We start from the raw sequence: 26,977 nt of genomic DNA, 5'->3' as shown, positions 1-26,977 counted from the left end.
TTGTATATTCTTCGTTGTGGGTTCTTCTAGTTGTGGCATGTGGGACGCTGCCTCAGCGTGGTCTGATGAGCAGTGCCATGTCCGCGCCCAGGATTCGAACCAACGAAACACTGGGCTGCCTGCAGCAGAGCACGCGAACTTAACCACTCGGCCACGGGGCCAGCCCCATGTTATCCCCATTTTAAAGATAAGGAAGCCAAGTCTTAGAATCGGTTAGCTAGAGAGTGGGGTTAGATCTGTTTGACTTCAAAGACTGTGGTCTTTCTGTTACCTTACCACTCTGCCTCTGCTGAATGAGGATGAAGACATCAGCTGTGGGCATTCAACGGAGAAAAAGATGACGGTGGGCTGGGGTTCTCAGAGCAAATGTCAAATAGAAGTGAGCCTTGAACTTGGTAGAGAGTAGATTGTACGAGACCAGTCCATGCAAAGGAAGCAGCTGAGCCAAGCTTCAGAGACATCTTCAAGGGCTGGTGAATAGAGCAGTCAGGATTACTCTGTGGGCAAGTGTTAGTACCCTGTTTGTGTTGATGAAATAACTGAAGCTCAGAGAGGTTAAGTAATTGACTCAGGGTCACAGCTAATAATCAGTGGAGCTGAGATTTGAACCCAACTCTGTTGGGTTCTGAAGTCTGTGTTCCTTCTGCTTTGCTAATAAGTAAGCTGACCTAACACAGACGAAGGTGGACAATGTGCAGACTTCCCATGGTGTCCATGATTTGAGAATCGTTGTTTATCTCGCTGAGGTCAGGTACATGTTCTCTCAGTGACTCTCTTTCTACCTCCTTCGGTTTCTTGCTGACTTAAGTTTGATTTTCTACTTGGCCCTTGTTTTGTAGTTGGATGTCTGATGAGATGCGAGGCCCCATCAATACTGAGTGGACACAGCTAGTTAGGGTAATTACTCTAATTCCGATGACTGTCAATGGAATTTCTCATCACAAACATCTTGAATCAGATGAAATCATTTTATTGGTGGTAAGAGCATAAAGCGTATGCTTAACAATCCTCAATATTTGCCCTTCGCGTCTGTTTCCAAAGGCTTTTGAATTCAGTCCTTCCTCTGACCCTGTTGAAATTGCCAATATAGGCCATGTCCATACTCACTTTACAGATGAGGCCAGTGCAGCCCAAAGAAGATTTCGGTCAAGAGCCCTTGGCTTATTCTCTTTGCTTTTTCTTCCTCTCTTTTTTCTTTTCTTTGCTTGTTTCCTTTTCTGCCTTCTTATTTATTTATATGCCATTTGATCTAAAAAGGATTTGAGTTGACTTATAAGATAATATGGAAAAGAGCTAAAATTAGAAGAGCCATAGATCTTTTTTGAAAAGCAAGTTAGAGGAAAATGGGTGTAGAATGGTAAAAGGAGACCAGAAGGAAAATTCGTAAGTTAAATGTGGCGAGGTGCTTTTTCTGAGAAGTAACAGACTGCTCAGCCTGAGTTTTCTTTATATCGAGGGAAAGTAGATGGAGACCACCTTGATCCCATTCTCAAGTGGTAACCAGGATCCCAGCCCCACCGCCCTTCCCAGCACACTCGTATTAGCCCACAGGCCTCTGATTGTGGGGACGTTTGCCAGCTATAATACAGGATGGGATATGAAGCCTGAAATCACATACATAGAGTTTGCCTTTTCTCATCTTTCTTGCTTGAACCCATCAACTTTATTGACTTGTTTTTTATGGCCAGGGCAAGCAGTGACACAGAAAAGCTGCCCAAGTGAAGTCCCCCGTTTTCATTAACATAGGGTGTAAACAGTGTGCCAAAGGAGGTGTCCCTTGCCTGCTGCCCTGAACTGAGGTATTACTGGCTTCTGAGTCTCTTCAGTCTTCACCCTCCCCTCAGACCCCAAGGTTGGGCATACAGGAACTTTAGTCCTCTGTTTCACTCTTCCTGGTGAGGGTTCCTGGCTTGAGTTCTGGCAGGCTCACCGTTGCCCGTGACCCTGAGCTGGACAACAAACAGGCAAATCGAATGTCACTCTCGCTTCCTGGTCCTGACCCTAGAAACTGGAACTGGTCCTCAGCCACGTTTTTCTCTTCCTAGTGCCCCTCACCAGTCAGTGGAGGCTTCCCAATGAGACAGACTACCCTCTAAGTACAAAAGAGATACCCAAGAGCTCCACACTCCCCAAAATACATATACACACCCCCGCCCTCCCCATATGCCTCCCCGTCAGAAATACCAGACACAGTGCAATGAACTAAGCAGAAGCGAGACAGACTTCAATGAAAGTCCTGCACCATCCCTCAACCCCCACTCACACACATACCTAATAAGTGTGTACATGGCCTTATATAAGTCATGTTATCCCCTTGGACCTCCGTTTTCTCAATATGCAGTAAAAAGGTAAATCCTTTCCCTCCCTTCTTTGGATGGCACTAGTGAGTTCAAACCAGGTGACACATGTGACGGCACCTGTAAACTAAAGCAGCTTATAAATGGGAGGGGCCCCTTCTGTCTCATAAGTCCTTCCCTCTTCTCACCAAAGGTCTTACCTGGCCAACAGATGGATAAGGAGAGAGGAAAGGGAAAGTGGGTATCTGTTCCTGGTTCGGTCCTCAGTTATATAATTCCAAGTAGGAAGTGGAAACAACATATGAGAAGGCAGGAGAATGGAATGGCAACTTACATTTATTAAGTGCCGCTGGATGCCAGGCTCTCTGGATTTGTTATTTCATTTAATCTTGGCCACAACCTCAGGAGGTAATAGTGGCCCCCTTCTTTAGATGAGGAAACCAAGGCTTATGGAGTTTAACGTGACTGACCTGAGGTCACACAGCTGGCAAGTGGCCAAGCTGTCTGTGCACCCATGTCTGTCTGACCACATGCTGCTGCCAGCTGGGATGAGAAACCTTCACAGAAAGGGTTCCCCATGTTCTTGCTGTTTCATCCTGAGTCGTGAACGTGGCTGTGTAGGGTGCATCCAGTAAGCCTCAGAAATAGCTACAGTAATAATGAACAACAGTTTTAGTGGTTCTGGAAGATTGTAAGTGAAGCCTTTAGTTCAATATTTGAAAATGTCAGGATGATTTCTGAGATTGTTTTTAAAATCAAGCCACTTTTATGAGGGGCAACATAATAAAATGGAAGGATCCACCAAGTTCTCATTCTAGCTCTAGCTGTAGAACTTTCGGTGGCTGAAACCATTCTGTGCCTCAGATTGTCGTGCATAAAGTGGGGATAATAACACTGACTCTTTCTACCTTACTATATGTAGTGATGTCAGACAAGCTGCTAACGTGTGGGTAAGTCGTTAAAATACTATACCAATTCAAGATATTACTATGGTCACCTAGAAGATACGACATTGTAAGCAGGGGATTTATGAGAGTGAAGCAAATACGGAACGCCCTGTGATAAGCTAGCTTTGCTTTCTAATCTGCCTTCCAGATGTTTTGTTCAGTTATCTACATACATCTCAACAAAAGCTGATTAACTCTCTCAGACATCAGTGTCTAACGGTTATTAATGCTCAAGCTGATCAAATTACAATGCCACAGATCCTACTTGTGCTGTTAATATTAGATTTTGGATTCCGGTCTATAATGAATGATTTTTCCTCTATGCATTGGAAAAATTGGTTAGCAGAGTTCATAAGAAAGTTTAATTAGCAGGCTGTTTGTGAAGATAGCAGTTGTGAGTCATCGTTCAGAAGGAACTAACATTTCTCAGGGTTGAGTTTGTTCTTCTGTTCCTTGAGCAGCCACATAGGATCCTTGTGTTTGGGAAGCTGGTGTCTGCATGCTGCCCACTTGAACTGCACTGTGTAATTCACTAATGACAAAAACAGCACGTTTTAAAAACCAGAGAGGAAGAGGAGGTTGCAGGGTGTTTGTGTATTTGTGTATGTGGGCCTCTGTCTTCCAGGGGAATATCGTGGACCTACTACAAGCCAGGACTGTGCTAGGTAGGATAGCCTAGTGATTAAGAGCTAGACGGCCTGCGTTTGCATCCCAACTTCACTATTTATTAGTCATATAACAGGCAAATTCTTACCCCTTCTGTGCCTTGGTTTCCTCATTTGTAAAACAGGGATATTGATAGAATTATTGTGAGCATCGATATATGGAAAACACTCAGAACAGCACCTGGCATATAGTAATATAATTCTTACAGCAGCTCTGTGAGGTGTAGGTATAATTAGCCCTCTTTCACAGGTGAAGAAACGGGCTCAGAAAGGTTAAGTAACTTGTGCAAGGTCACATGGCTTCTAAGTGGCAGAGAAAAGTTGAATCTATGTTTGTATGACGCCAAAGCCTCTATTTTTTATCTGTAATCCTATACTGCCTCCCAGGGTCATAAGCCTAGGTAGTTAAGGACAGATAGTGTGCATATGTGTGCCTGTATGTGTGCGCCTACACATGTGTGCTCCTGCTTGGATGTCCATACAGCCACAGGCAATTATGTTTGTTTTTTCCTTCGGTCTTGGTCCTTCTAGTGACCTCACTGCATGCCGACTGCTGACACATAGCGAGCTAGAACCAAACTTGGACCGACATTAAAAATATGTCTGCAGATGTCTGACCTGCTCCCCAATGTGCATCTCTGTCCTGTGTCTAGATTATCCCAGAAGCAAGTCTATGTAATGTCTTCTGAGAAACAGAATCATAGACTATCACAGTGAAAAGAGGCCTTAGAAGTATTCTTTGGCTTGGTTTCCTTTTTTCCGCCGGCCCCTCTGATACCCCAGGACCTGTAGCTCAGAGTTGGGGCCCAGAACCCCCAGCTTAGGGTGATTGTATCCTGAGGCACTCTTCAGTCCTGTTTCAAAGAGTAATGTTCTTTTGGGAATCTCATCTAAGTCTTTCCCAAATGTGTTTAGTAGGTAAATATGTTTTTTAAAAGGGGTTCTGTGACCAAATGAGTTTGAGAAACTCAAGTAAACCAAGTTAAAAAGGGATTTGTTTTTATCACTACTTCCCTGAGTCTGTGCTAGTATGCATTGTAAATCTTAAAAGAAATGGTATAATACGTAATAGTACCCCAGGGAACGTTTTTTTCTTTAGTGTTCTGTGAACTCCACATTCTAAGCCAGGAGGGAAGAAGGGAGCTCTGTTAGGGGTGAGTCTGCGAGTAGAAGGGAAGGAGGCAGTTTGGGGCATTTCCTACCTAATGACCTTATTTCTTTTGTTAAGAAAGAGGTGGGGTCCTCTCCTGCACATGGGTGGGCAAGCGAAGGCCTTGGTGTCCTGGGAAAGTCTTACCAACTGCCAAGAGGAACAGAAAATGCCACCATATGGATCCGTCTCTAGCACCAGCACAGTCCCATCACATACTGGGCACTTTTGTGGAAAATTACTGAGTACTAAGAATGTTCTGGGCATGATTTAAATCATGGGTTCATTTGGTTTCCTGATGTCAGGTGACATTTCATTTTCCATTGCCTGAAACAGCTGAGCCATTAGAATGTGTTTACATTTTGTGATTCTTGCACACATTCCCGGGCGCTCCGTCGTTTTCATCTCTCCCGGGTACTTGACTGAGTGTAATGAGGCCAGTCACAATTGCTTGGTGTAGCCATTCCCTGAGAAGCCCTTAGCTTTTAAAAAAATCAAGGAAGATGGCTTCCTTCCTTAATGCCTACTCTACAGACCCATTTCTGCATGAGTTCTTTTGTTCTTGGGTTTTTCTTTCTTTATGTCTTATTTCTCACCTACAAGCTGAATGGTGATGAAAACGGAAAACATACTTTTGTTTCTTGTTTCTTTTATTTTTCATGGATCTGGGGGATTTCCTTCTTTTTTGATATTTGTTGGGATCAGACTGAGCTGTCAGACCACAGTGGTGAGCTTCACATCTGGTCCTTTACCATCAGTGAACTCCTGACAATAGGGATGGGAGTCCTCACCTCTGCATCTCACATGGATAGTCGTGGTTAAGTCTACGGCCAGAGAGCCCCATGCCCTTATTTCAGAAATGACACACTGACAGAGGTTCTCAGACAGTCCTTCTCTGGCTCATATTTGACATCCTGACTTATCTCTGCACAGACAAGTTATTTATCTCACCTCCTCGTCAAGAGCCATGAATTTTCTTTGGTTATGAATACAGGCAGTCTTGATAGATTTATATTCAGTCAGTATTTCTGAAGCCTTACCTTATGCCAGCCCTCTCACGTAAGTTATCTCATTTAATCTAAATCCCAACATAATATCAGCAGCCTCCGCGTGCCCTTTATAAGAACTGTGTTTGATAGGAGTTTTGGAAGCCATTGTCTTAGTGTTAAATACAGCAATTCCTTTCACCCACAGACAGTCTCATTTTGCCCGAAGGCTAATTACAGTGTATGTAATTAGTATTAACCTGATAACTTTTTCTACCTCTTCTTCCTTTGTTGCCAAATTGCCGTCTCACATCAGCTGCATTTCTGGAGTCACCTGTTGGTTGGCATCCGTTCTGGGTGGAAAGTCTAGTCTGCCTGACATCCAGACCTTTGTTTCATGTGAGAGTAAGCCAACCACGAATTAAGAATTCTGGTTCATTTCTCTGGCTAGCTGGGAGTTTGCCAAAATCCTCCTTTTTTTGTTTCAACCCTTGTTAAAAATATTTTTAAATGTGTGACTATTCTTTCCTGTCTGTAAGAATATTCTGAACATAATTTAATTTAACGTTGGTTTGATTAAGAATCTTTCATTGCCCCAGGGTCATCAGTCTGAACACTTCTTTGTGTGTGATGAATGCTGAAGGTGAGGTAGTTGTCACTGAGTCTTCTTTTGTCTCCGGTATATCACCTAGAATATTTTTTCCTTTCGGTCTTTTTTAAACTGAGTAGTTGGTACTAGCTTTTTATCTTATGAATTGCCTTTCTTTGCTGAACAGACAGGAGAAAAATAGGGTTCAGATTAGTTCAGTTTTTTCATTTATTGAGGTTTATTATTGAAAGGTATATTTAAAGATCTGTCCTGTGGAGCAACTTATTTTATAGGGCAAACCAAGAGAGGTTAAAAACAAAACAAAACTCCTTTGAGAATTCATTGATTGGCTTTCTTTATGGAATAGTGTAGCTTTGTAACTGGTCCTTCCTGCTTGGGGACTGCTGGAAGTCATCGTATAAACTCGTGAATTTCCATGTGCTTTACCCCAGTAACAGAGGCATTGCTTTACATTTACTTGAGCAGTTTGGTTGATATCTTCTCCGAAGTCAGGAAGCTCTATTAAAAGCCTGTATGAGCTGTGGAGCCAGATGGACTTGGGTCTTGGATCTGAGGCCTCTGGACATCGGTCTCTGATTGTAAATGGCAGTGATGATGTCTACCTTGTAGGATTGTTTTAAGGAGTAGATGAGATGATAGAAATAAAGCACTCAGGTAGAACTTAAATGTTCTCACCAAAAAAAAAAAAAAGATGTATATGTATATTAAATCATCACGATGTACACTTTAATAGCTTTCAGTTTTATTTGTCAATTACACCTCAAGAAAGCTGGAAAAATAAAACAAAACACTCGGTACGGTGACTGGCATATAATGAGCACAAAAAATGATAGCTATTTTTGTCACTACTCATTTGCTTATTGAATTCATTCATTCATCCATTCATCGTAGATTTATTGAAAGCCTGCTATGTGCCCGACATTGGTCATACCAAGATCAATAAGACCCATATCCCTACCCTTGAGGAACTTAGGGTCCACTAAGAAATGCATTTAGTTTGACAAGCTTATATTGAATGCCCACTGTGGGCCAAGTGCTTTGCTTGTTTCCATCCTGATGTCACATGATAAGTTCTCAACCTCTGGGAAATTATATCTACTTAGGAAGACAGAATGTAGCCTCTGGAAATAACCAAGTACTAGCTGAATGTGATTTTAAATACTTTGGGAATTCAGAATAAGGAAGGCTGGGTCCTGTCTTTGTTAATAGTGTTTGTTGTTGGCAGAGAGCAGACGCACTTAAAATTTCAGATGCCTAAATGATTCCTGAATCTCTACCAGAGGTATGGGGAGGTCTCATATATGCATCTGAGCACAGATTCAACTTAGAAATGGTATTGACAGCTCAGGTTGATGTCAACAACCAGCGGCCTCCTGGAAGTGATGGCTGTAAACTGAGTGACAGTCCTTTCTCCTCACGGGATGGATGCTTACGCTGCCCCCTCCTTCTGGAATGCCTTTGTCTGTCTATTGCCTGGCTGTCTCCTATCAATCTTTTCACATTAGTCTCAGCTCAGGTATGTCCTCCAGAAAGCCCTCTCTCCTTCTCACTGTCATAACACTGAACGATATTCCACTATCATTACTGATTCATAGCTCTGACTTTCCTACCAGACCATGAATTCTTGCTTCTTCCTGGGTCCTCAGTTTCTGAATCTGTAGAAGTGACTTGGAGATGATGGATACTAAAGTCCTTTCCAAGACTGTCATTCTGTGATCTAGTTTGACAGGCACAAGCAAGTTGGAAGATGGGAACTGGATACTTTGGAGTATATACTAGAATTAAATAGAAAGAATGAGGACTTGGAGATAGGACCAGAAAACCCAGGCGCTCTCAAAGTCTCAAGCACACTGTGCTGTGTCAGGGCAGGTGTGTAACGTACAAATGAGTACATATTCAGGAAACCAGAGCACAGCAGAACATGCCAGGCTCTGGAGTCAGATGGGCCTGGCTACACTTCTCTAGCCAGGTAACTTTGGGTATATTACTTCTACTTTCTGGGCCTCAGTTTCCCCTTCTATAAAAAAAGGATAGAAATGCCTACTTCAGAGATTGTAAAGATTTAAATAATGGTATATGTAAAGTACTTGACCCATAGTAGATGCTTAATAAATATTCTCTATTACTTTTATTTTCTCAGTTAGAAATCAGGATCAACTGAAACCAGTTGTGAGCATTGGGTCTAAAATAAATATAATTTAGAACCTTTGAATCTTAGCATTAGAAGGAATCTTATGTGTCCATCTTACTGACTGCGGCAGCATCTCCTGATAAAATGTAGATCTGGCCTCTGTTTGCACACTTCTAGCCTTGGGGCCCTTATCATCTCACAAGGCAGCCCTCATCCTTATAAATCATTATTAGAGAGTTCTTTCTTTTATCAAGGCAAAAATCTACTCCCTTTCTTCTACTGCCTGATTCTCATTCTCTTCCTTGGGGCCCCATATAACAAGTCTACTCCTGTCTTCCCATGACATCCTTTCAAATATTAGAAGGGGCTTTGAGCACCTGTAGAGTCTTCTCTCCTTCCGACCAAAGCCTGCAGGTCTTTTAGATGTGTCTTATGAGGTCTGCTTCCATATGTCTTACTAACGTCCTCTGGACACAGATGAGGCCCTGGTAAAAGATTTTGCTTCTCTTCCTGATCCCTTTCTCGTTGATTTATGGCAGATTGAGTGTGGTTAAGAGGATGTAAATATGTGTGTGAATAGATGATATGCATTCATTCACCCAACAGACATTTACTGGATGTCCAACAGTGTCAAGGACCCTTTGGTGGGTCCTGGGGGTACAAAGATAAATAAAATATCATCTTGGCCTCAAGTTTTCCTCAGTCTAGTGGGGAACAGAGATACATTAAGAGACAGTTTTGAAAAGGTGTGTCACTGAAGGTGTTTTCCTGGTGTGCAAAGTTGAGGGGTGGGGACTGGGGTGGCTTTCACACACGTCTTCTTCAGCAGCACCGTAGAATCAGCTTGAAGAAACCAGGGGTGCCCCTTTCCTCTTTTCAGTCATTTGACAAGTGCAGTGGTGGGTTGCCCTCATGTTCCATTGCTCCAACGTGGCAAGCATGCTCCTACCTCAGGGTCTTTGCACATAAGATTCTCTCTGCCTGGAATGCTCTTCCCTCAGGTTGGGGGAACTTGTTGCCTCCTCTCCCTCAGGTCTCTGCTCTCATGTCACCTTAGTAGTGAGGCTTTACCTAACCACTCTATTAAAAAATTATAACCTCATGCCCCACACTGTGTTTCCCCCTTCTCTGCTTTATTTTCTCCCTAGAACTCACTATCATCTGCCGACTTTATATTTTATTTATGTTTCTTATCTTGCTGCTTCACCCCCAGTCAGAGTATAAATTCAGTGATGGCAGAAGCCAAGTATTTTTTGTTCTCTGCTGTATTCCCAGTGAATGGAAGTATGCCTGGCACATAACAGATGCTCAATAAATACCTGTGGATAAATTAATATACTGCTCAGATACAACCCCAGGTTGGACTCTCATCCCTTTGACAGGGAATCCTGTCCAAATTCTACTCCTTCTTCAAAGCCCAGCTCAAATGCCCGCACCTCCAGGAAGCCTTCCCTACTCTGCCCAGTCAGAATCAGTCTCCACTTCCTCTCTGTTCCCATATATAGCTTTAAAAGAAAAATCTTTGGTCAATTTATTATTTTTGCTGAGCTATAATTAATTCTTATATCAGTCTTTCTCATCTACGTAGTAAGTCCCTTGAAGTCAGGAATAATTTCTTGGTCATTTTGGGGCCCACTCATAGTATCTAGCATGTAGTTGGTGCCAGTTACATGTGGAATTTATGTGCCTATTACATATTATGTGCTCCAATATGAAAGAAAAGCATCTGAAACGTTCTCCATCTTCGAGGAGGGTGGGGCCTCGCCGAGGAGAGAGCATCCTCATAGGCAACAGTGTAAGGCAGTATCTGATGGGGCGTGGGAGAAGAAAGAAAAGGAACCAATATCTGTTGAACATCTGTTGTATGGCAGGCAGTTTCCATGCATTATCACTTTTAATCCTCGTAATAACTCCATGAAAAAAATAGTATTGTCCATTTTACAGATGAGATTACTGTAGCAGAAAAGGGCAAAGCAGGAAAGCAAAATTTAGGGATGAGAAGAAATAACTTGTATTAAGTAATTCTGAGAGCTTTCCTATCAGAGCTTTCCTTCCCTGTTACTGTGGATTAGATATGTAGTTTTCTCGGAAACCAACTTAGCTGAAGTCACACAGCAAAAGCTGAAGCTGCGTTTCTTACATGTCCCCAGATGATGCCAATGATGCTGGTGCTGGAACCACACTTAGAGCAGCAAGACTTGAAACCATGCTTAGTTTGAGGCAATTGTGTGAACTACAAAAAAATAAATTCTTTGACTACTTGGCTCTAGTAACACTGAGTCTGCAGAAGAAAAGCCAAGAAGATTCAGATGGCCCAACACAGTGTAAACACCCAAGAGGTGGGATGGGAGGAAGCAGAGCCATGGATGCTCCAGAATCTCGAAGTGTCTCCAGTCAGTGTTAAGAAGGGGAAGAGACACCAGCACAGGGTGTGTGCATCCCCTTGAGTCCTTACCTGATGCCAGACTCTGCTGTGCCCTTGCACAGAGCCCAGACCCCGTGAGGAGAAAGCATGAGCTGGGAAGTCACACAGACCTGGGCTCATTCAAATCCTAGCTATGGAATCTACTTGCTGGTTGACTTTGGGCAGATTAGTTAACGTGTTTTAGCCTCATTTTCCTTATCTGCACAATGGGCCTATTGGTAGCCATTTCACACAGGATTAAATTAGGTAACATTAGTAGGCCACTTAACATAGTGCCTGGCACAAAGTAGGTGCTGAATAAATCGTAGCTGCTGTTAGTCTACGTGTTAACACAGTTAATCCTCACAGTGATCCTTTGATTGTGAGGATAAGGGATCATCCCTGTTTTTCCAGATAAGGGAACAGGCCGGTGAAGCTTAAAGGACCTAACCAAAGTTATACAGCAAGTGTGGTCTGAGCCCCAAACACATATGCATACAGTAACAGCCACTGTTCTCTCTGTCCGTCTTTTGGGTGTGTTCAGGTAGATTTGAGCAGCTGGCAGCAGGGAAAGTCATCGAGGGACTGGCAGGAAGGGAGTCCTGGAATTTAAAGTTTGCTACGGTTAACCCAGCGTGTGGATTACTGCCATGCAGGTGATCTTGAGGTGACTGGGGGTTTTATCATGTGCTTTGAGAACAGAATTTCAGCCTGAGCTAGGGGTTCTAACATCCACAAAATTTCCTTACTCAACTCAGAAGTTTTCATCAACAGCAGCTACCCATCTGGCTGCCCCCTTGGGGGCTCTGCAGATAAGGGAAGTAGCTGTTAGGTTTCTGGAGAATGACGACTTTTGAAGAAAGAAAGAGCAAGGTGTGCAGGTTGGCAGTGCAGAAATGCTGAGGTTCCTTCCATCCAGCCCTGCGAGGGGACAGCTTCTCTGCTGCTGCCATCAGCCGTGAAGATGTCTCATTCAGGGTCCTGCTGTCATAACCCCTAGGACCCCACAGGCAAGGGAAAACAACTTCTGTCCAGAATGACTAGGAAAATGAGGGGTTGTAATCAGCTATGATGGTGACACTTCCTAAAGTCTGAATATAATAAAAATGCTTAACACAAACTATTGAAGATAATTTACTTTTTTTTAGATGATTCAAAAAAGACTCAGAGGTATATTAGAGTTTCAAAATAGTTGTCAATAACATTTTAGCTCACAGGGAGTAACTGTGGTTATGGCAAAGGGTAATGGATTTGGAGTCGAAAGGTCTAGACCAAGAGGTCAGCAAACTATGGCCCAAAGACTAAATTGAGCCCACTGCCTGTGTTTCTAAATAAAGTTTTATTGGAACACAGCCACACTCGTTTGTTTACATATTGTCTATGGCTGCTTTCATGCTACAGTGGCAGAGTTGGCATGACAGACATCAGAGGACCCATCAATCCTAAACTATTTCCTACCTCACCCTACGCATAAAAAAGTTTGCCAACGCTGATCTAGACTAAGATTCAGCTCTGTAATATATAAATAGGGCAAATCACTGTTCTCTCTGAGCTTCGGTTTCCACATCTGTGAGAGGATGATTCTCTCTCCCACAAGGTTGTTGTGAGAATCAAGTGTGACAGAATGGGTGGGAAAGCACTTTGGAAACTCAAGAGTCTCTGAGGGAAGGGCGGCAGGGATGGTTTTTATTGTTCCCCTCATCTGTGCTGGAGGAGGACCCATCCAGGACATTTTTGGTTTGTGCGTTGTGTTCCAGTCCCTGGTGTCAGCTTGTCGTGTTCTCCCTTTCTCACAAATGCAAAATGAATTCTCCAGGTACTCTTTTCTTTACCTCTTCTCCCCTGAACATAAAAACGTTCTGGTCATATACTCCCAGAAATGGAGAATTAGTACAAATGTGTGTATCCATTCTTTCACTTATCCAATATTTGTTGAGTACCTACTATGTTCAAGGATGCCAAGGTTTATAAGCTAGTTCTTGTGGGGAGAAGTGTTTGGTTTCTAAGGGGAGAAGTTAGGTAAACAGATTATTGTAACAGAATAGAGATATTGCCATGTCATAGTTGGAGAACACATCATGTGTTTGTGTGTATGTGTGCACATGTGAGCAATTTATAAAAACAGAGATATTCAGGTTCACATTTAAGAAGAGCTTGTTAAAAACAAGAACGCGTTTAATCCAAAATACGCTGAAGTGCCTTAAAATGTCACTATTATGTATAACAGTTTTCCCTTGGAAACTACATTCTAACTTTAAGTTTCCATCCCAAACTGCCAAGAATTCATTTCCTGCCCATGTGTGGTCCCTGGGGACCCCTCACCCATGCCTGCTGGACAGGACTATTAAGGACTGGTCACATGGAAGGATTGTAGATCACCTGGGCATCAAGGAGCCAGATATTCACTATAGTTTCTACATTTTGGAGGCAGTCTTCGTATCTTACTATCTTATCTTTTCTTTATTGACTTTATTTTTTCTTTATTGATTATTCAGGATACATAACTTCAGTGACCTGTTTTTTTGTTTGTTCACCTTGCTATCAAAATTAACTCATAAATTGAGAACAAAAATAAAATTCGTTTTAATTTTCTGTTCTGAAAATACTGTCGTCATACCTATATGATCAAATCTTGCTTCTACTGATAAAGGAAGAAGATGTCGTTATGTAGGGGGGTGGAAGAATAATAAAAGGATCTGATCTATTTCTGGGAGGCAGATACACACACACTTAGCTCTAGGCTCCACACTGGGTCCCCTGGGCCTTCCCAGCATGGTGGCTCTCTTGGTCCCCATGGAAATAGTGTTGGTATTCTTTGTGAATGTGTCTCGTCTATATATTTCTATGTACATTTAAATACAGAACTGCAAATCCAAAATCCATCAGCAATATATGGCCACCAAAATTAAAACAAAATTCTTCCTCATTTTACTCTACTACTGAAACAGTTTCTGAAAGAAATAAGGCTTGAGTTTTTATATTTTCTCCCTAGGGATTTAATCCTCTCTAGAGGATTTTAAAAAGAGAATGCTTAGTTCTAGAGTGTTTTAAAAGAGATTACTTGGTTCCATCAAGTATTTTTTATTAGCTTAAGCTGAACTCCTCCTACAATGGCAAGAAGCACATGAAGAAGCCTGTTCGTGAACTAGGCTAACCACAGGTCATTTCATCGTGCTGCCAGTTTATCTCTTATCTTTCAATTCACAGGCAAGTCGTCCTGCTTCTGTCCTCCTCTTTTCAATGCAGTGTTCTGTTTTAGAGTTTGCAGTTCATTATTTTATATCAAGGAGAATCGCCATTCTTTTTTCCCCTTCCTTTCTGAAATGATATTCATCTGGTTTTTAGTTTTCCCCAAAGCACCCTCATTCTTGATGTTAAATGCAGTCTCTCTCTAAACGCAGAGCGGATGAGGCTAATACAGTTGTGCTAATTGCAGTCAGGTGCTAAGGTGATGGTGGGTTTGGGGCTGATACATGCGCGGGGAGGTATGACACATCTTGCCGGACAGGAGTCCTTTCCTTCCCTTGACCTTCAGAACCTTCCTAGGACCTGAGTGTTTTCCTTCCTCCTGAAGGAAAAGTCTAAAACAAAGATAAAATATAGAATGTAAAAATCATACCCACTGAATTTATTTTTTGTTGTTAGTACCATTGAGTCAAATCTGACTCCTGGAGACCTGAGTACAGCAAAGTGGAACCGTTCCCCGTCTTTTTGTTCCATCCTTTCACCTTCCAGTGCTGTATCAGGCAATGCTCCACTGCTATTCATGGGGTTTGCATGGCCACTTTTTTTGGAAGTGTGTAGCCTGATCCTTCTTACTAGTCTCTTTTACCCTGGAAGCTCCGCTGAGACCTGTCCACCATGGATGACACCGCTGGTATTTGAAATACCACTGGCATAGCTTTCAGCATCACAGCAACATGCAGCCACAGGATGACAACCAACAGACGGGTGATGTTCCCTAACTGGAAACACACCCGGGCCGTGGTGGTGAGAACACTGAAGCTTAACCACTAGACCACCAGGGCTGCTATAAATATGTGAATAATTAGAAAGAAAGATAGTTTACCAGGGAACATGCACCACTAGTAGGCGCAATAAATTCTTCCACATGTATTCCATCATTGTGATGAATCATGAACTATTTGGATTTAGGTCCAGTGTTTGCAGTTAAGTAGTAAGTGTTTTGTCTATATTTTTTCACATTTCATTTTAATTTTACACAAATCATATTTAGCCTGATAGACTGACTATTTGACCCGTTCCTAGAACTCATCCATAAGCTTTATCATTGAGATTATTGCTTTAAAAATGCCCTTTAAAAAGCAGCTCAACTTGGTACATGACTGTTTAAAAGAAATAATTGTAAGAGTATTTTAGAAGTTTCATGGTTTCGGGTCTTACATTCAAGTCTTTAATCTGTAAGAATATTTTAGTACAGCAATTTTTAAGGCCTCTCTCATATACCAGGTAAATAGGACTAATAAATTTGCATAATGAAAATGGATTTAATTAGGAGGGCTTAGTTAGGCTTGATGAGGTGGAGCCAAATTTTGGATAAATGATATTTTTAAACCAATGAAATTAGTCTCTTATATTTTTGGATTTGCAAATGTTTCTTGGAACATGTGGCAGGGTCTTGTAATTCACACACACCTCTCTCTCTCACTCTTACTCTCCTGCATACACACACACACACCCCCGACTCACACACCACACATGCACAGTGACCTGCAATGAGAAGGGTCCCAGCACCTGGAATATGCTCAACATTCTCTCCTTCTTCAGTTACTAAGTCTGGCTGGTGAAAGGCATATCTGGCCAAATTTGCCCCTGTCTTTCCTATTCTTACCCTGTTATTTCAAAACACAAAGGAATGTCTTAATGGAAAATATTACCATTTGGGGTTTCTCATTTTGAGGACAAAAATGCAATTGTTTCCTCATGATTCTCCTTGCTTCCATCCTGTAAAGGATAGCAAAGTCACCCATTTTCTGATCCAGAACCCAACTTGTTTTCCCAGGTTCCCTCCTACAACCAACACAAACACAGACATTTACCAGCAAAACAGAAGCTGTTGGAAAGATTTTTTGGCTGCTGAAATGGGCTCCTGTCACCAGGACATGGCAGGCTTTTTGCTGTATTATCTCCCAGCCCTGGCCCCGGTATTCCAAAGAGAGCTTTATGTAATCACTCCTCCCTGACATGTGATGTCCTGTCATTTTCCTCCCCTTCGGCTCTGCTGCCGCCCACAAATCAATAACATTGCCTGGGAAGTTCAAGCTGGTTTTGCAGCCACCCTAAGCTCTGTGTTTCTTAAAGGGTATGTCAGAAAATGTAAAGTTTCCTAATGATATTTCTGGCTGATGACACATGGCAGAGCTGATGGACTATTTATAATCAGTGGCACGATCGCAAGCACATTATTTTTATTTCACTTAGGGGGGAGCCCTGTCACTTGCTACCTCTCTTTGCAGACAAGTTGATGCCATCTCCACCTAAAGTAGCTAAATTCTCTTTGCAGAATATGTTTGCACTCTCCCCTTTCTGTCAGGAGCTCCCCGGTTCTTTCCAGTGGAACCCCCTCCCTTTTTTGTGTTGTTCTGGGCTGGGGGGATGATAAGGGCAACAAATCGTTTGTAGCAACTGCTTTAAATTCTAGCCATGGCTTCACTATAACCATCTCCAGGTGTGGCTGCTCAGATCCTGCTACATTCCTCCTAGTGTGGGCATGGCTGGCATGACCGCATGACCAGGGCAACAGACACAGCCACTGCATCGAGTGATCGCCCCAGTTTAACAGGACTGAGCATAGCGTGGCTGTCTTTTGTTGAGCAGCTACTATGTTCTAGGCAATGTCCTTGATCAGCATTTTATATACAATATCTCCTTAACCCTCCCAGACCTGTCTTTGGCAAGTGCTGTTATCTCCAGAGGAGAAATGTGGGGAAAATGCAGGAGATGAAATGACCTTGCTCCAAAGTCACACAGCTGATAGGGAAAGCCTAGACTCCAGTTCAGATCTCTTCCAACAAACCACACCTGCTCCCTTTCCACTATCCTGTGCTGCCTCTTCCAGATTAAGTGGACACTTGTGTATATATGGTGTGGATGTGCAGGGGCACTTACCCATTGCCAGCTAGGGCAGCTCCTGTGAGTTTAAAGGCTGACCAGAGTAAGAGATGGAAGAACTGGAAACTTCTCATCCTGGGGGTAAATTCTGGCGTGAAAGGAACCGTACGCTAGAAGAGGGTTTGACACACTGCAATGGGAAGTGTTACATCTATAAAGATACTGAGCACTCTCTCTCTCTCTCTCTCTCTCCCCCTCCCCCCCTTTTAAAAAATGTTTCCACAGGACAGAGTTTAGGGTATGGATTCGTTAACTATATTGATCCAAAGGATGCAGAGAAAGCCATCAACACTTTAAATGGACTCAGACTCCAGACCAAAACCATAAAGGTAAGAGGTGATATGCTGGCTCCTGATTCAGAAGGCCTTCGTTAAATTTCATCTCTTTGATCTAATAAATCCAGGCTATGAGGGAGCTGGAAGTGGTGTTCTTTATTCAAAAGACATTTACCTTCCTCTGTACTCAGCAGGGGACGCAGAGCATTACAGAAGAGTGAGGTGAGGGCTGAGTAGAGGGAAGGGACCACAAGCTGTGGGACCTCCAATCCAGAGGGCAGATGGGGTGTCAGGGATGACTGCCCCACCAAAAATGCCTGTGAGCCCGAGTCTGCAAAGATGCCCAGAACTGAACCACAGGAGGAAAATGAGGCAGGGAACCTGTTCCAGACAGAGGGCAGAGCACATGCAAAGCTGTGAAAATGTACATAAACCTTATGAGTGGGGAACAGCATATAGAAGAATATGGCCTAAGTTTGGGTGGGGAGGTGATGAAAAGATGAGGATGGGAGGTGGGCAGAGGCCTGTGTGCCAGGCCAAGCCGCTTGGCTTTACCTAAGGGCTGAGAGAAGCTTCCTAACCGAGACTCAAAAGGAAAAAATGAGTTATAAATAAACACACTAGTGTAATAGGGACGGGTACTATAAAATTGATGGGAGCTTAGTAAAGGAATGACAGAAAAAGTAACATTCTAGCAATCCAAAAATAATAGACCAGTAGATAATATCTTAGGAGGGGTTGTTTTAAGTTGAAAAGGAAAAACAGTTACCCAGAGCCTGCTCCTCCAGACAGAGGTTTCTGGGGCTGGATTGTCACTCCCTCGGTTCAGACTTCACCTTGTGGAGATCCTTTAGGAGGCAGTGCTGTTTGCTTCAAGGTCCCCCTCTGAGAGCCAGTGGTGGTCTCCTGGACGGAGCCTGCCTCAGCCTCCCTTCCCTTTCTTCCTCCACCTCCAGGCAGCGTCCTGTTTCGGGGCAGCTGCCAGCCGATTAATGAGTCCCATCCTTCATAGCCTATTAAACCACAAGGAGGTGTCTCCTGGGTACCCTTATCCTCACAACAGCAGGTCTGACGCAAAGTAGGACAAAAGAGAAACCTCTCCCAGAATGGAAATCTATAGATGGTACCAGCTCTCAGCGTCTGAAAGCAAAACCAAAACTTTTTAGTTCAACAGAGCTACTTTTCCAACATCCAGACTGACAGAGGAGACTGCTGGTGTAAGATAATCTTAGCTGGGAGGTAATCAAAACAAAAACAAAACAGAACCTTCTCTTTTTGGGAATATATTTTGTGATTGCCTTTCTTTCCTTCTTTCCCTCTTTCTTTCCCTCCTCCTTTCCTTTCTTCCTTCCTTCCTTCCCTCCCTTCTTCCTTCCTTCCCTTCTTCCTTCCTTCCTTCCTTCCTTTCTTGTCTCTTTCTTTCCCTCCCTCCCATCCTTTCAAGGAGCTTTACTTTTGCAACTGAGTTTAGCTTATTTCTGAAAATGATTGCTTCCCTGATCTCATAGAATCGGTTGTACACAAAGACCCCAAAATGGGCTTGATTCAGCTTGCCTCAGTCTCAGCTTAGAATCAATCCCTATGAATTCTCTAAGGGGGAAATAAATGAGAGTTGTTTAATTATGGGGTAGTCCTCTGAGAGGCAGGAGGATTAATTTCTTTCAAAGGAAAAACATACCTGTTTTCATGCTTTACTTAAAGACGGGATGCGCATGTCACCCAACTCTGATGAGGCCACACCAGGTTGAGAGCTGTATTTGTGGGTTTGATTGATTTTTCTGAGCTAGTCAATTCAGCATTAGAATGTCAGATATTTACTCTTCCCTTGATGGACACCGTGACCTTGAACTGAGAAAGGTACTTTTCTTTCCTCTACAGTTTTCTTGAAAATCAAACCTCCCCAAGAGCTTAGGATCAAATCATCAGCCATCCATTCTGCTTTTTTTTAAAGTATTCCATGAAGCCGTTGGGATTTCCCAAAAGACTGAGTGGACCTGGCTTTTCTGCTCTCAGAATGCACCCCCTGGCCCTTCATGCCATCAGTGCTTGTCTAAGTGGATCTTAGAGACAAGGAACATTGATTATTTTCTTTATGTGAAGAGCCAGTCTGCCTCCTTCTCATCTCTGTATCCCTTTCCCCACACCCTCACCCACCCTGTGCTCACCCTGTGTCAAAATGCTGCCGACACATTTGCACCCGGCTTCTGAGGCACTGTAGGATTCAAAATGCATGATGCCACAGCTGAATCAATAATTTCCATTCTCTACTACAAATGAAAATTTAATGTGCAAACCTGGGGATTTCAGCCCTTTCATTAAAACAGTTTATTTGCCATACTAAAAATTAAGTTTGAGTGATAGGTTCCTTTATTAACTTTTCTTCCCTTTCCTAAAGGGACACAGTGTTTAAGGTAAAAATCATATTAAAGAGGAGAAAAAAGCAAACCCTTTTTGTGTGCTGTTAATAGTCTCATCATTTATTAATTTTTTAAAATTGCTTTTCTGCCTTTCAGGCCGCTATTTACTTCTTCTGCTTCAGTTTGCTTTGATAAGTGACATGAGATTTATCTCTTTGCTCTGACTCCCTTGAAAGAATAGATAACTTGCCTATCTGGAAAAAACAAGTATCTTCTTTGGAAGCATGCGTTACAGAGATCTCCTCGGAGCCATCCAGTAGATGTTTGCAGACTTTGGTCAAGTTTGTCCCTCCTCTTTACATTTCTGGAGTACTTCATGCAAAACACACGACTTTAAATGTAGTACACTCATAGATGCAAGCAAAGCAAGGGTTAATTCCTAAGCTTTGAAGGTTAATGATTAACAGTTAGATCCAGGGATAGTTCTGGAAAGCCTTGAGGGAGTCGCAGAGACTGTAGTGACCTGGAGAGCAGTAAAAAGCGCAGCTATTCTTCAGCTGCTGCTGATTGTTTAAGCCGAGATTGTTGCCAGATCTTCCAGTTATTCAATAGTAACCGAAATCTAGATTTTTTTATGCCAAATCTCCCAATTTTTAAAGATTGGAAACCAACTCAAAAAATTTTAAAGCCTTATGTAGGAACGCCAAACAAAACTTAATAGTCACCCTGTAAACAAGCAGTTTGCAACCTCTGAACTCAAATTTACATCCACAAACGCTCTTTTGTCTATTGAACGTGAATGCTTCATTACTGGGCTCCTAGCTGAAGGTGCCCATGAATGATGGTTTCTATTGACAGATACTCATTTCCCCTTTATTAAGGGGTATGTAGTGTGACTGTGTGCGAATACTGAGGGCATGTGGAGGGCAAGGCCAGGCCTCTGTCCTCAAGAAGAATACAATCTTGGTATAGACACAGCATCAAAGCAGAGAAGGAGCATGATCCGTTAGGTAAGCACCTGTGAGTGGTGTGGATGACTGCAGAGAACTTGCCTGTCTGGAAAAAGCAAGTATCTTCTTTGGAAGCATGCATTACAAAAATCTCCTCAGAACCCCCTAGCACATGTTTGTGAACACGTGACTGCAGAGGAGTTGTTCTTTGGATTCTAATTTCTTTAGTGGGAGGAAGTGGCCAGGTTCCCACCCCTCTTGGAGATCAGGCTCAGAGATGAAGTGACTTGTCCAAAGGCACACAAGTGGCCAGCACTTGAGCTGAGTTAGCATCCAAAGGTCCTGTGAAGGATTCTGCCAGAAGAAGAGCTGCATAATATGTGAGCATGAACTTGAAAAGAAATAAAAATAATAATAATTGAAAATAGTAATGCTACTTTATATTGAATATTTACTCTGCGTCCAGCAGTATTCTAACCCTTTACAGGCTTGATAGCGTTTAATCCCTGAAACATCCCTCGGGCTATATGCTCTGCACACTTCGGCTCTAACCTCAAAATAGCCCTGTAAGAAGGTGCTATTCTCTCCTTTATACAAATGAGGAAACTGAGGCCCAAAGAGGTTAGAGACTTACCCAGCATCACACAGTTGGTAAGTGAGATTTGGAGTAAGAAAAACCTGTTTTAAAAATAACTCTGGCAGTAGTAGGTCGTAAGTGTTAGAATGTCACACTGCCTCTTTGCTCAGCAGCACGTGCATTCTGTGAGAGTGTGTAGGTGTGTATTTGGCTCTGCACACACATGGGTTACACTCCATGGGAAGGAGATCTAAAAAGCAAACGAATGAATTGTGTGGCTCCTCCAGGTTCTTCAGTAAACAGACTTGTGATTCAGGGCTTCTGCCATCAACCTGGGACAGACCTGATTTCAGATGGTTTTTCCTCAGACCCCTGCTTTCCAGGTTCTGGGCTAAGTCCTGGAATTTAGGTGCCTCAGAGATGGCAGTGCTCTGGAGATCCCATCCATGTGTCTCAGAGAGGCATGGGGTATGGAGCAAGGGCTTACGCGCTCTAGCCTGCCAGAGCAGCCTGGCTCCCCAATTGGGAAACTGGGTCTTTTCTCAGTATTTCAGCACTGAACCCAGTGGAGATGATTTGTTCTTCTTAGGGCTTCCCCCCAACATGTGTCTCCAACAGAGATCACTTTAGACTCTGGGAAGCATTGGGGGAAATGGCTGTGGATTCTGGAAATAGATTCCTGGTACTCTTTGACCCCACACCGGATGCCTGTCCCAGTCCTGAACCTCTCCATGAGTCTGAGAGAGCAGCTTCTGAATTTACACTGTAATTCCAGCCTCTTGCTAAAAAGCAGTCCGTTTGAATTCAGTTGCATTGGTTCAGCTCTTTGTCACATTAATTAGGAACAAAGAAAATTAGATAGCTCTGTAGTCCCTTCAAAAGAGGGATATGTTTACCAAAGGTTTGAATTGATGTTCAAGTTACACTGAGAACCTTCAGTAAACAGTGATTCTAAATGGAATGTGAGGATTTGGAATCACTCCTACTAAACTTTTCAGAGGAGTGGACACCTGTTTGGGTTTTAACCTGAGTTTGAGGAGCAGGATTAGAGAAACGTTCGCTGCTCTCCCTCCAGAAGCTCCTATCTCACGGGGGTCACAGACATGCAAAGGACCAACTCTAACGCAGTGAGCTGGGGATGGTCATGGAGCTGCAGGGGTTCCCATTTGATTTGGGGTAGGGGGATGGGGAGTAGGAAGCTGTGCAAAGTTTGAGCGGGAGAGGGATCTGCTCAAAGTCCCAAGAAGGTTCATCTGGCAACGGTGTGTCATTTGGAGTGTTTGGTGAATGAAACCAGTGACTTACAGGCTGCTGTGGTAGGTTTTTATCAGCCTTAGACATTGGTTTTCATAGCTCTATTAGGTGCTTTTTAAACTCATTTTAAAAGGCCTGCTTATTTATAAATAATTTGGAAAATACATTATCGTATAATGAAGGCAATATCAGACATTCCCAACTCAGTGCCTTTAACATTTTTAAATATTTCCTTGCTTGTCTCATTGCATTACATGTTTACAAAAGATTTTGTGTCTTGTCTTTTTCTAATAATTTCGTTAAGCAATTACTCACATTATAAAGATATGACATTAAAAAAACATTCCCAGAGCACAGCTGTTGTGCAAACTGGAGGTGTGAGTGTTTTCAGGACTAGGTCGGGGATGAGGGGACAAAAAGACTGCTTCTGCCACTCCAAGTGAACCCAGGAGGCTTGGCACTCAGTCCGGAAAGGAGGTGAGAGAAGAAGAAAAAGCTTTATCATGAGGCAGCAGCCCAGTTCCGGAGGGAGCAGGACTAGAGAAGGGGAAGATGTGCATGAGCGAAGGCTTTTCAGAAGGGAAAAACCTCCCTTCGCCGGGCAGGAGGATGAACTCCTTCATCCCACCCGTCTGTGCTGTCATGCTGCTTAGCCATTTCTCCATTTTCGCTTTATTCTTCCAATAGCACTGCCTGTGCCTCCAGGGGATCTTTCCACACTTAAGTTTTGCGGGTTCCAGTTTGCCCCTCCCGCTGCTTTCTCTCTCCAGGGGTCATCAGGGAGTTGTGCCTCCCTCCGCCTGGATCCACCTGCCTTGCTAAAGGCCTCCATTCCGCTGAGGCATCTTTTCTTTGCACTCGGCATAAGCAATTATTTCTCCTATCACTGCTCTTAGTGCTTCCCGGAGAGTTAGCAGCTCATTTTTTTGCTGACAGATACCACCCAACCCAGAAATGATAGACTGCCTCCCTCAGTCTTGTTAATAATAAAAAGGCATTTTTCTGTCCTCCCCCGTGTGGCTATAGTCAGAGCCGCTGTGGGAGTGCTTCCCTGCCAAGGTCAGCAGGGGCGGCTGGATCACTGAATCCCCAAGGAGCCAAGAGAGGGCACATGGCAACACCAGTGGAAACTGGAGACCCATCCACCCCAGTTGTACCGGGCTGCTCTTTCTCTCCTGAGAGAGAGGCTGTTTGGCTGCTCTGCTTCCCAGTGCCCTGTTAACTTCCTTTCAGTGAATAATTTCAGATACGGGTGTAGGAGTTTGAGAGATGGAAATACAGTTCCCCTGCTCTCTCTGCCCAGTGAGGTTGATATGATCCCAGTATTTTAAAGGTCGTCCACAGTGTCCTGTGTCTGCATTACAAAAGAGAATTAGACAGGTACAGATTGGGAAGACACCTAGGTTTTCAGAAGTGTGTGGAAAGGGGCTTGGGGGTTTTGGCTGTCTACAAGTATAAAAGAAGCCAACAGTTGATGTGAGCGCTTAAAAAAAAAACAAGCTCAGTACACCTTGGATGTGTTAGGAGAGTTGTGGACTCCAATTCACAGGAAATAGTGGTCCTTTCTTGTCCACTCTGGTCAACCCATCCCTAGTGTCTTGCATCCCATTCTCAGCTCTGTGTTTTAAAAAGACCTGACACTCTATAGGCTGTCCAGAGGCAAATGAGGAAGGTGGCAAAGATGGTGCTACAGTCATATATTCACCCCACAGTGGTTACTTCTCTATTCTCTAGGAAAAAATAGTCTACGGTTACTCTGAAGCTCAATCCTATATTTCAGTAATCTGCAAAGAGAAGCTATGCAGCTGTCAGGGTAGAACATTTGCCTTGGGTGGTAGTGAGTCCCTGATTATCACAGACATCAAGTGGAGTCATTAGGGATGATGTAGAAGGGATTCCTATACCAGACTGCAGTCTGACAAAACGATCCTAAAGGCCCCTTCTAGTTCTGAGATGCTGTAACTTTGTGTTGTTTCTGAGCCTTGAGCTGTTCTGTCCAATACAGTAGCCATCAGCCACATATGGCTATCTATATTTGAATTTAAATTAATTAAAATTAAATAAAAAGATCAGATTCTAAGTTACAATAGGCAGGTTTGAAGTGCTCAGTAGCCACAGGTAGCTAGCGGCTACCATGATTGAACAGCACAGTTCTGGAACATTTTCATGATCCCAGAAAGTTGTCTTGGACAATGCTGGCCTAGAACATCAGTCGCCCAGGTGAATAAAGAATCACTTCTCCATGGTTATCATGAAGCTCCTGGGCAAATCAGTTGGTCTATCAAAGATCATAGAGCCACATCCCTCTTCCCTTCCCCCTGATGTCCATTCAAAGGAGCTCTGAGTTAAGATGGAGAATCAAGTCCCAGCTCTGTCAAAAACTACTAGGGTGACCTTGGGCAGCTTACTTTTCTGGACTTACTTTCTCAACTGCAGAATGGTTCCTTCCAACTCTAACAGTCTAACTAATAAAATATTATAGCATGATCTTTCCAGCTCGGTAACTTTCCAGGAAAAGTAGCCATTTGTGCCAAGCACACAGCTTTTATTTCACTGTCCACGTTAGCCTGGTATAGTGGAACGATCCCAGAATTTGGAGTCATATCCAGCTTTGTCTTAGTTTGTTTGGCTCTGTGACCTTGGATAAGTACTTGACCTCACTGAGCCAGAGTTTGTCATCTGGAAAGTGGAACTAATAATATCTCACTTGTAGGTGATCATGGCTTATAGTGGGTTGGTCCAAGTAGTGCTTCCCAGAATGAGGATGACAGTGAACAAGATGACCCCTAAGGTGAAAATTCCATGAGGAAAGGGGGAGACTTTTTCCCATCTACATGTTTCAGAGTTGCATACGAAAGTACAGAATGAGTCTTACTAAGCCTCAGCCAGCATATGTAAAGGCTTTGTATGGTGGAAAGGAGTATGGAGCTTCCAGGCGGCCACGGTAATCTTATCAGTCTTTCATAAAGCAAGAGTCAGGAGTTGCAGTGTAGTGAGGAGACTGAGTATCTGAAACCCTGATCCCAAGACCAGCTCTTCCACTAACTGGGCCATGAAACCTTTAGGACGTCTTTCTCTTCTGGGGGCCACTAGACAGACAGTGAGATCCTCGTACTAAGTAAGCCCCCTCGAAAATTTTTAAACTTACTTTTTAAAAGAGGTTATAAGGCACATAAGTCTATCACCACACCATTTTTTTTTAAAGAAACATTTATCCAGCCTACTGTGTGCCAGATACTCTCACGATCTTCTTGGAACCTCTTCAACTCCATGATTCCCTCTAGCTCCTTCTCCACATCAGAGTCAGCTCCTGGGAAAGGAGCTAAAATCCATTGCATACAGTATATTATACATTTTCATTTCAATTCAGAGAGTATTTATTGAGCTCCTGCCCCACATAAGACTTTGAGACTAGATACCGCAGGGGGTCCACTGAGACCACCAGAGCGCTCAGGCTATTCTGGCAGATGAAGTATTAGCACAGATGGCTTTGATGGGAGGCAGGGTGTGATAGCTGCTGCCGTTGAAATGGCTATCATCTGCAGGATCCAAGGAGAGGGCAGTCATTTGTGCCTGGACCTCATGGAGGAGGCAACATTCAGGCTGGGCCTGGCAGGATGCACAGGAGTTCATTTTGCCGTGATGGTGAACAAATAGCAAAAACAAAGACACAGAAGTAGAAACTTTAAGTGCATATTCAGAAAACTGACATTTTTTTGTGGGAACTGAGTCATAGGGGGCAGGAAGGGGTTAACAGGAGATAAGAAATTGGGTCAGATCCCAGAGGGCCTTGAATGCTCAGGGATGGGGTTTGAATTTTCATCACAAGGTGCTGGAGAACTTTTGAAGGTTTTGAGCAGGAAGAGGTGGCATGATCAGAAATCATTAGAAACGTTACTATCGGGTCTTGACCATAATTAAAAAAATTATCCTGTGTCAGGTGGTGGGTGGAGGAAGTATGAGGCGTAGGGCCTCGTAAGCAGACACCTGTCCTGCCTGTGGGCAGGGCTGCAGTCACAGGCACAGGGGAAGCCAATTCTCACAATCAAAGCTTTTGTTTCTAGGAGCCAGCTGGCTTCTTTCTTCTCTCCCTACTCCTGGAGGTGAGATCAGAGGTCCCTGGGAGGGTTTGCTCCTAGAATGCCCTGGCAGCACCAGAGTCTGTTCTCTGCTGCCACTTTCCTAGTCTTTTTGGAATGAGTGTCCCCCAGGGATCTGTATGCTTGGGGAGTTTGTGCTTAC

At 43.3% G+C, this 26,977-nt stretch overlaps 1 protein-coding gene across 16 annotated transcripts in view; it reads left to right on the top strand.

The window, feature by feature from the left end:
- Positions 1-26,977, top strand: part of ELAVL4 (ELAV like RNA binding protein 4) — a 138,614-nt gene that overhangs the window by 97,519 nt on the left and 14,118 nt on the right. For all 16 annotated transcript variants that reach the window (XM_070592561.1, XM_070592526.1, XM_070592470.1 and 13 more), the window contains one exon: positions 17,548-17,651. In XM_070592561.1, the coding sequence (XP_070448662.1) occupies positions 17,548-17,651 (104 nt within the window). The remainder of the gene's footprint in view (positions 1-17,547; positions 17,652-26,977) is intronic.

Source organism: Equus przewalskii, chromosome 2 (assembly GCF_037783145.1).
Source record: "Equus przewalskii isolate Varuska chromosome 2, EquPr2, whole genome shotgun sequence".
NCBI classification, from domain to species: Eukaryota; Metazoa; Chordata; class Mammalia; order Perissodactyla; family Equidae; genus Equus; species Equus przewalskii.
The sequence above is the reverse complement of the archived record's forward strand: the minus strand, read 5'-3'. Positions and strand labels throughout refer to the sequence as shown.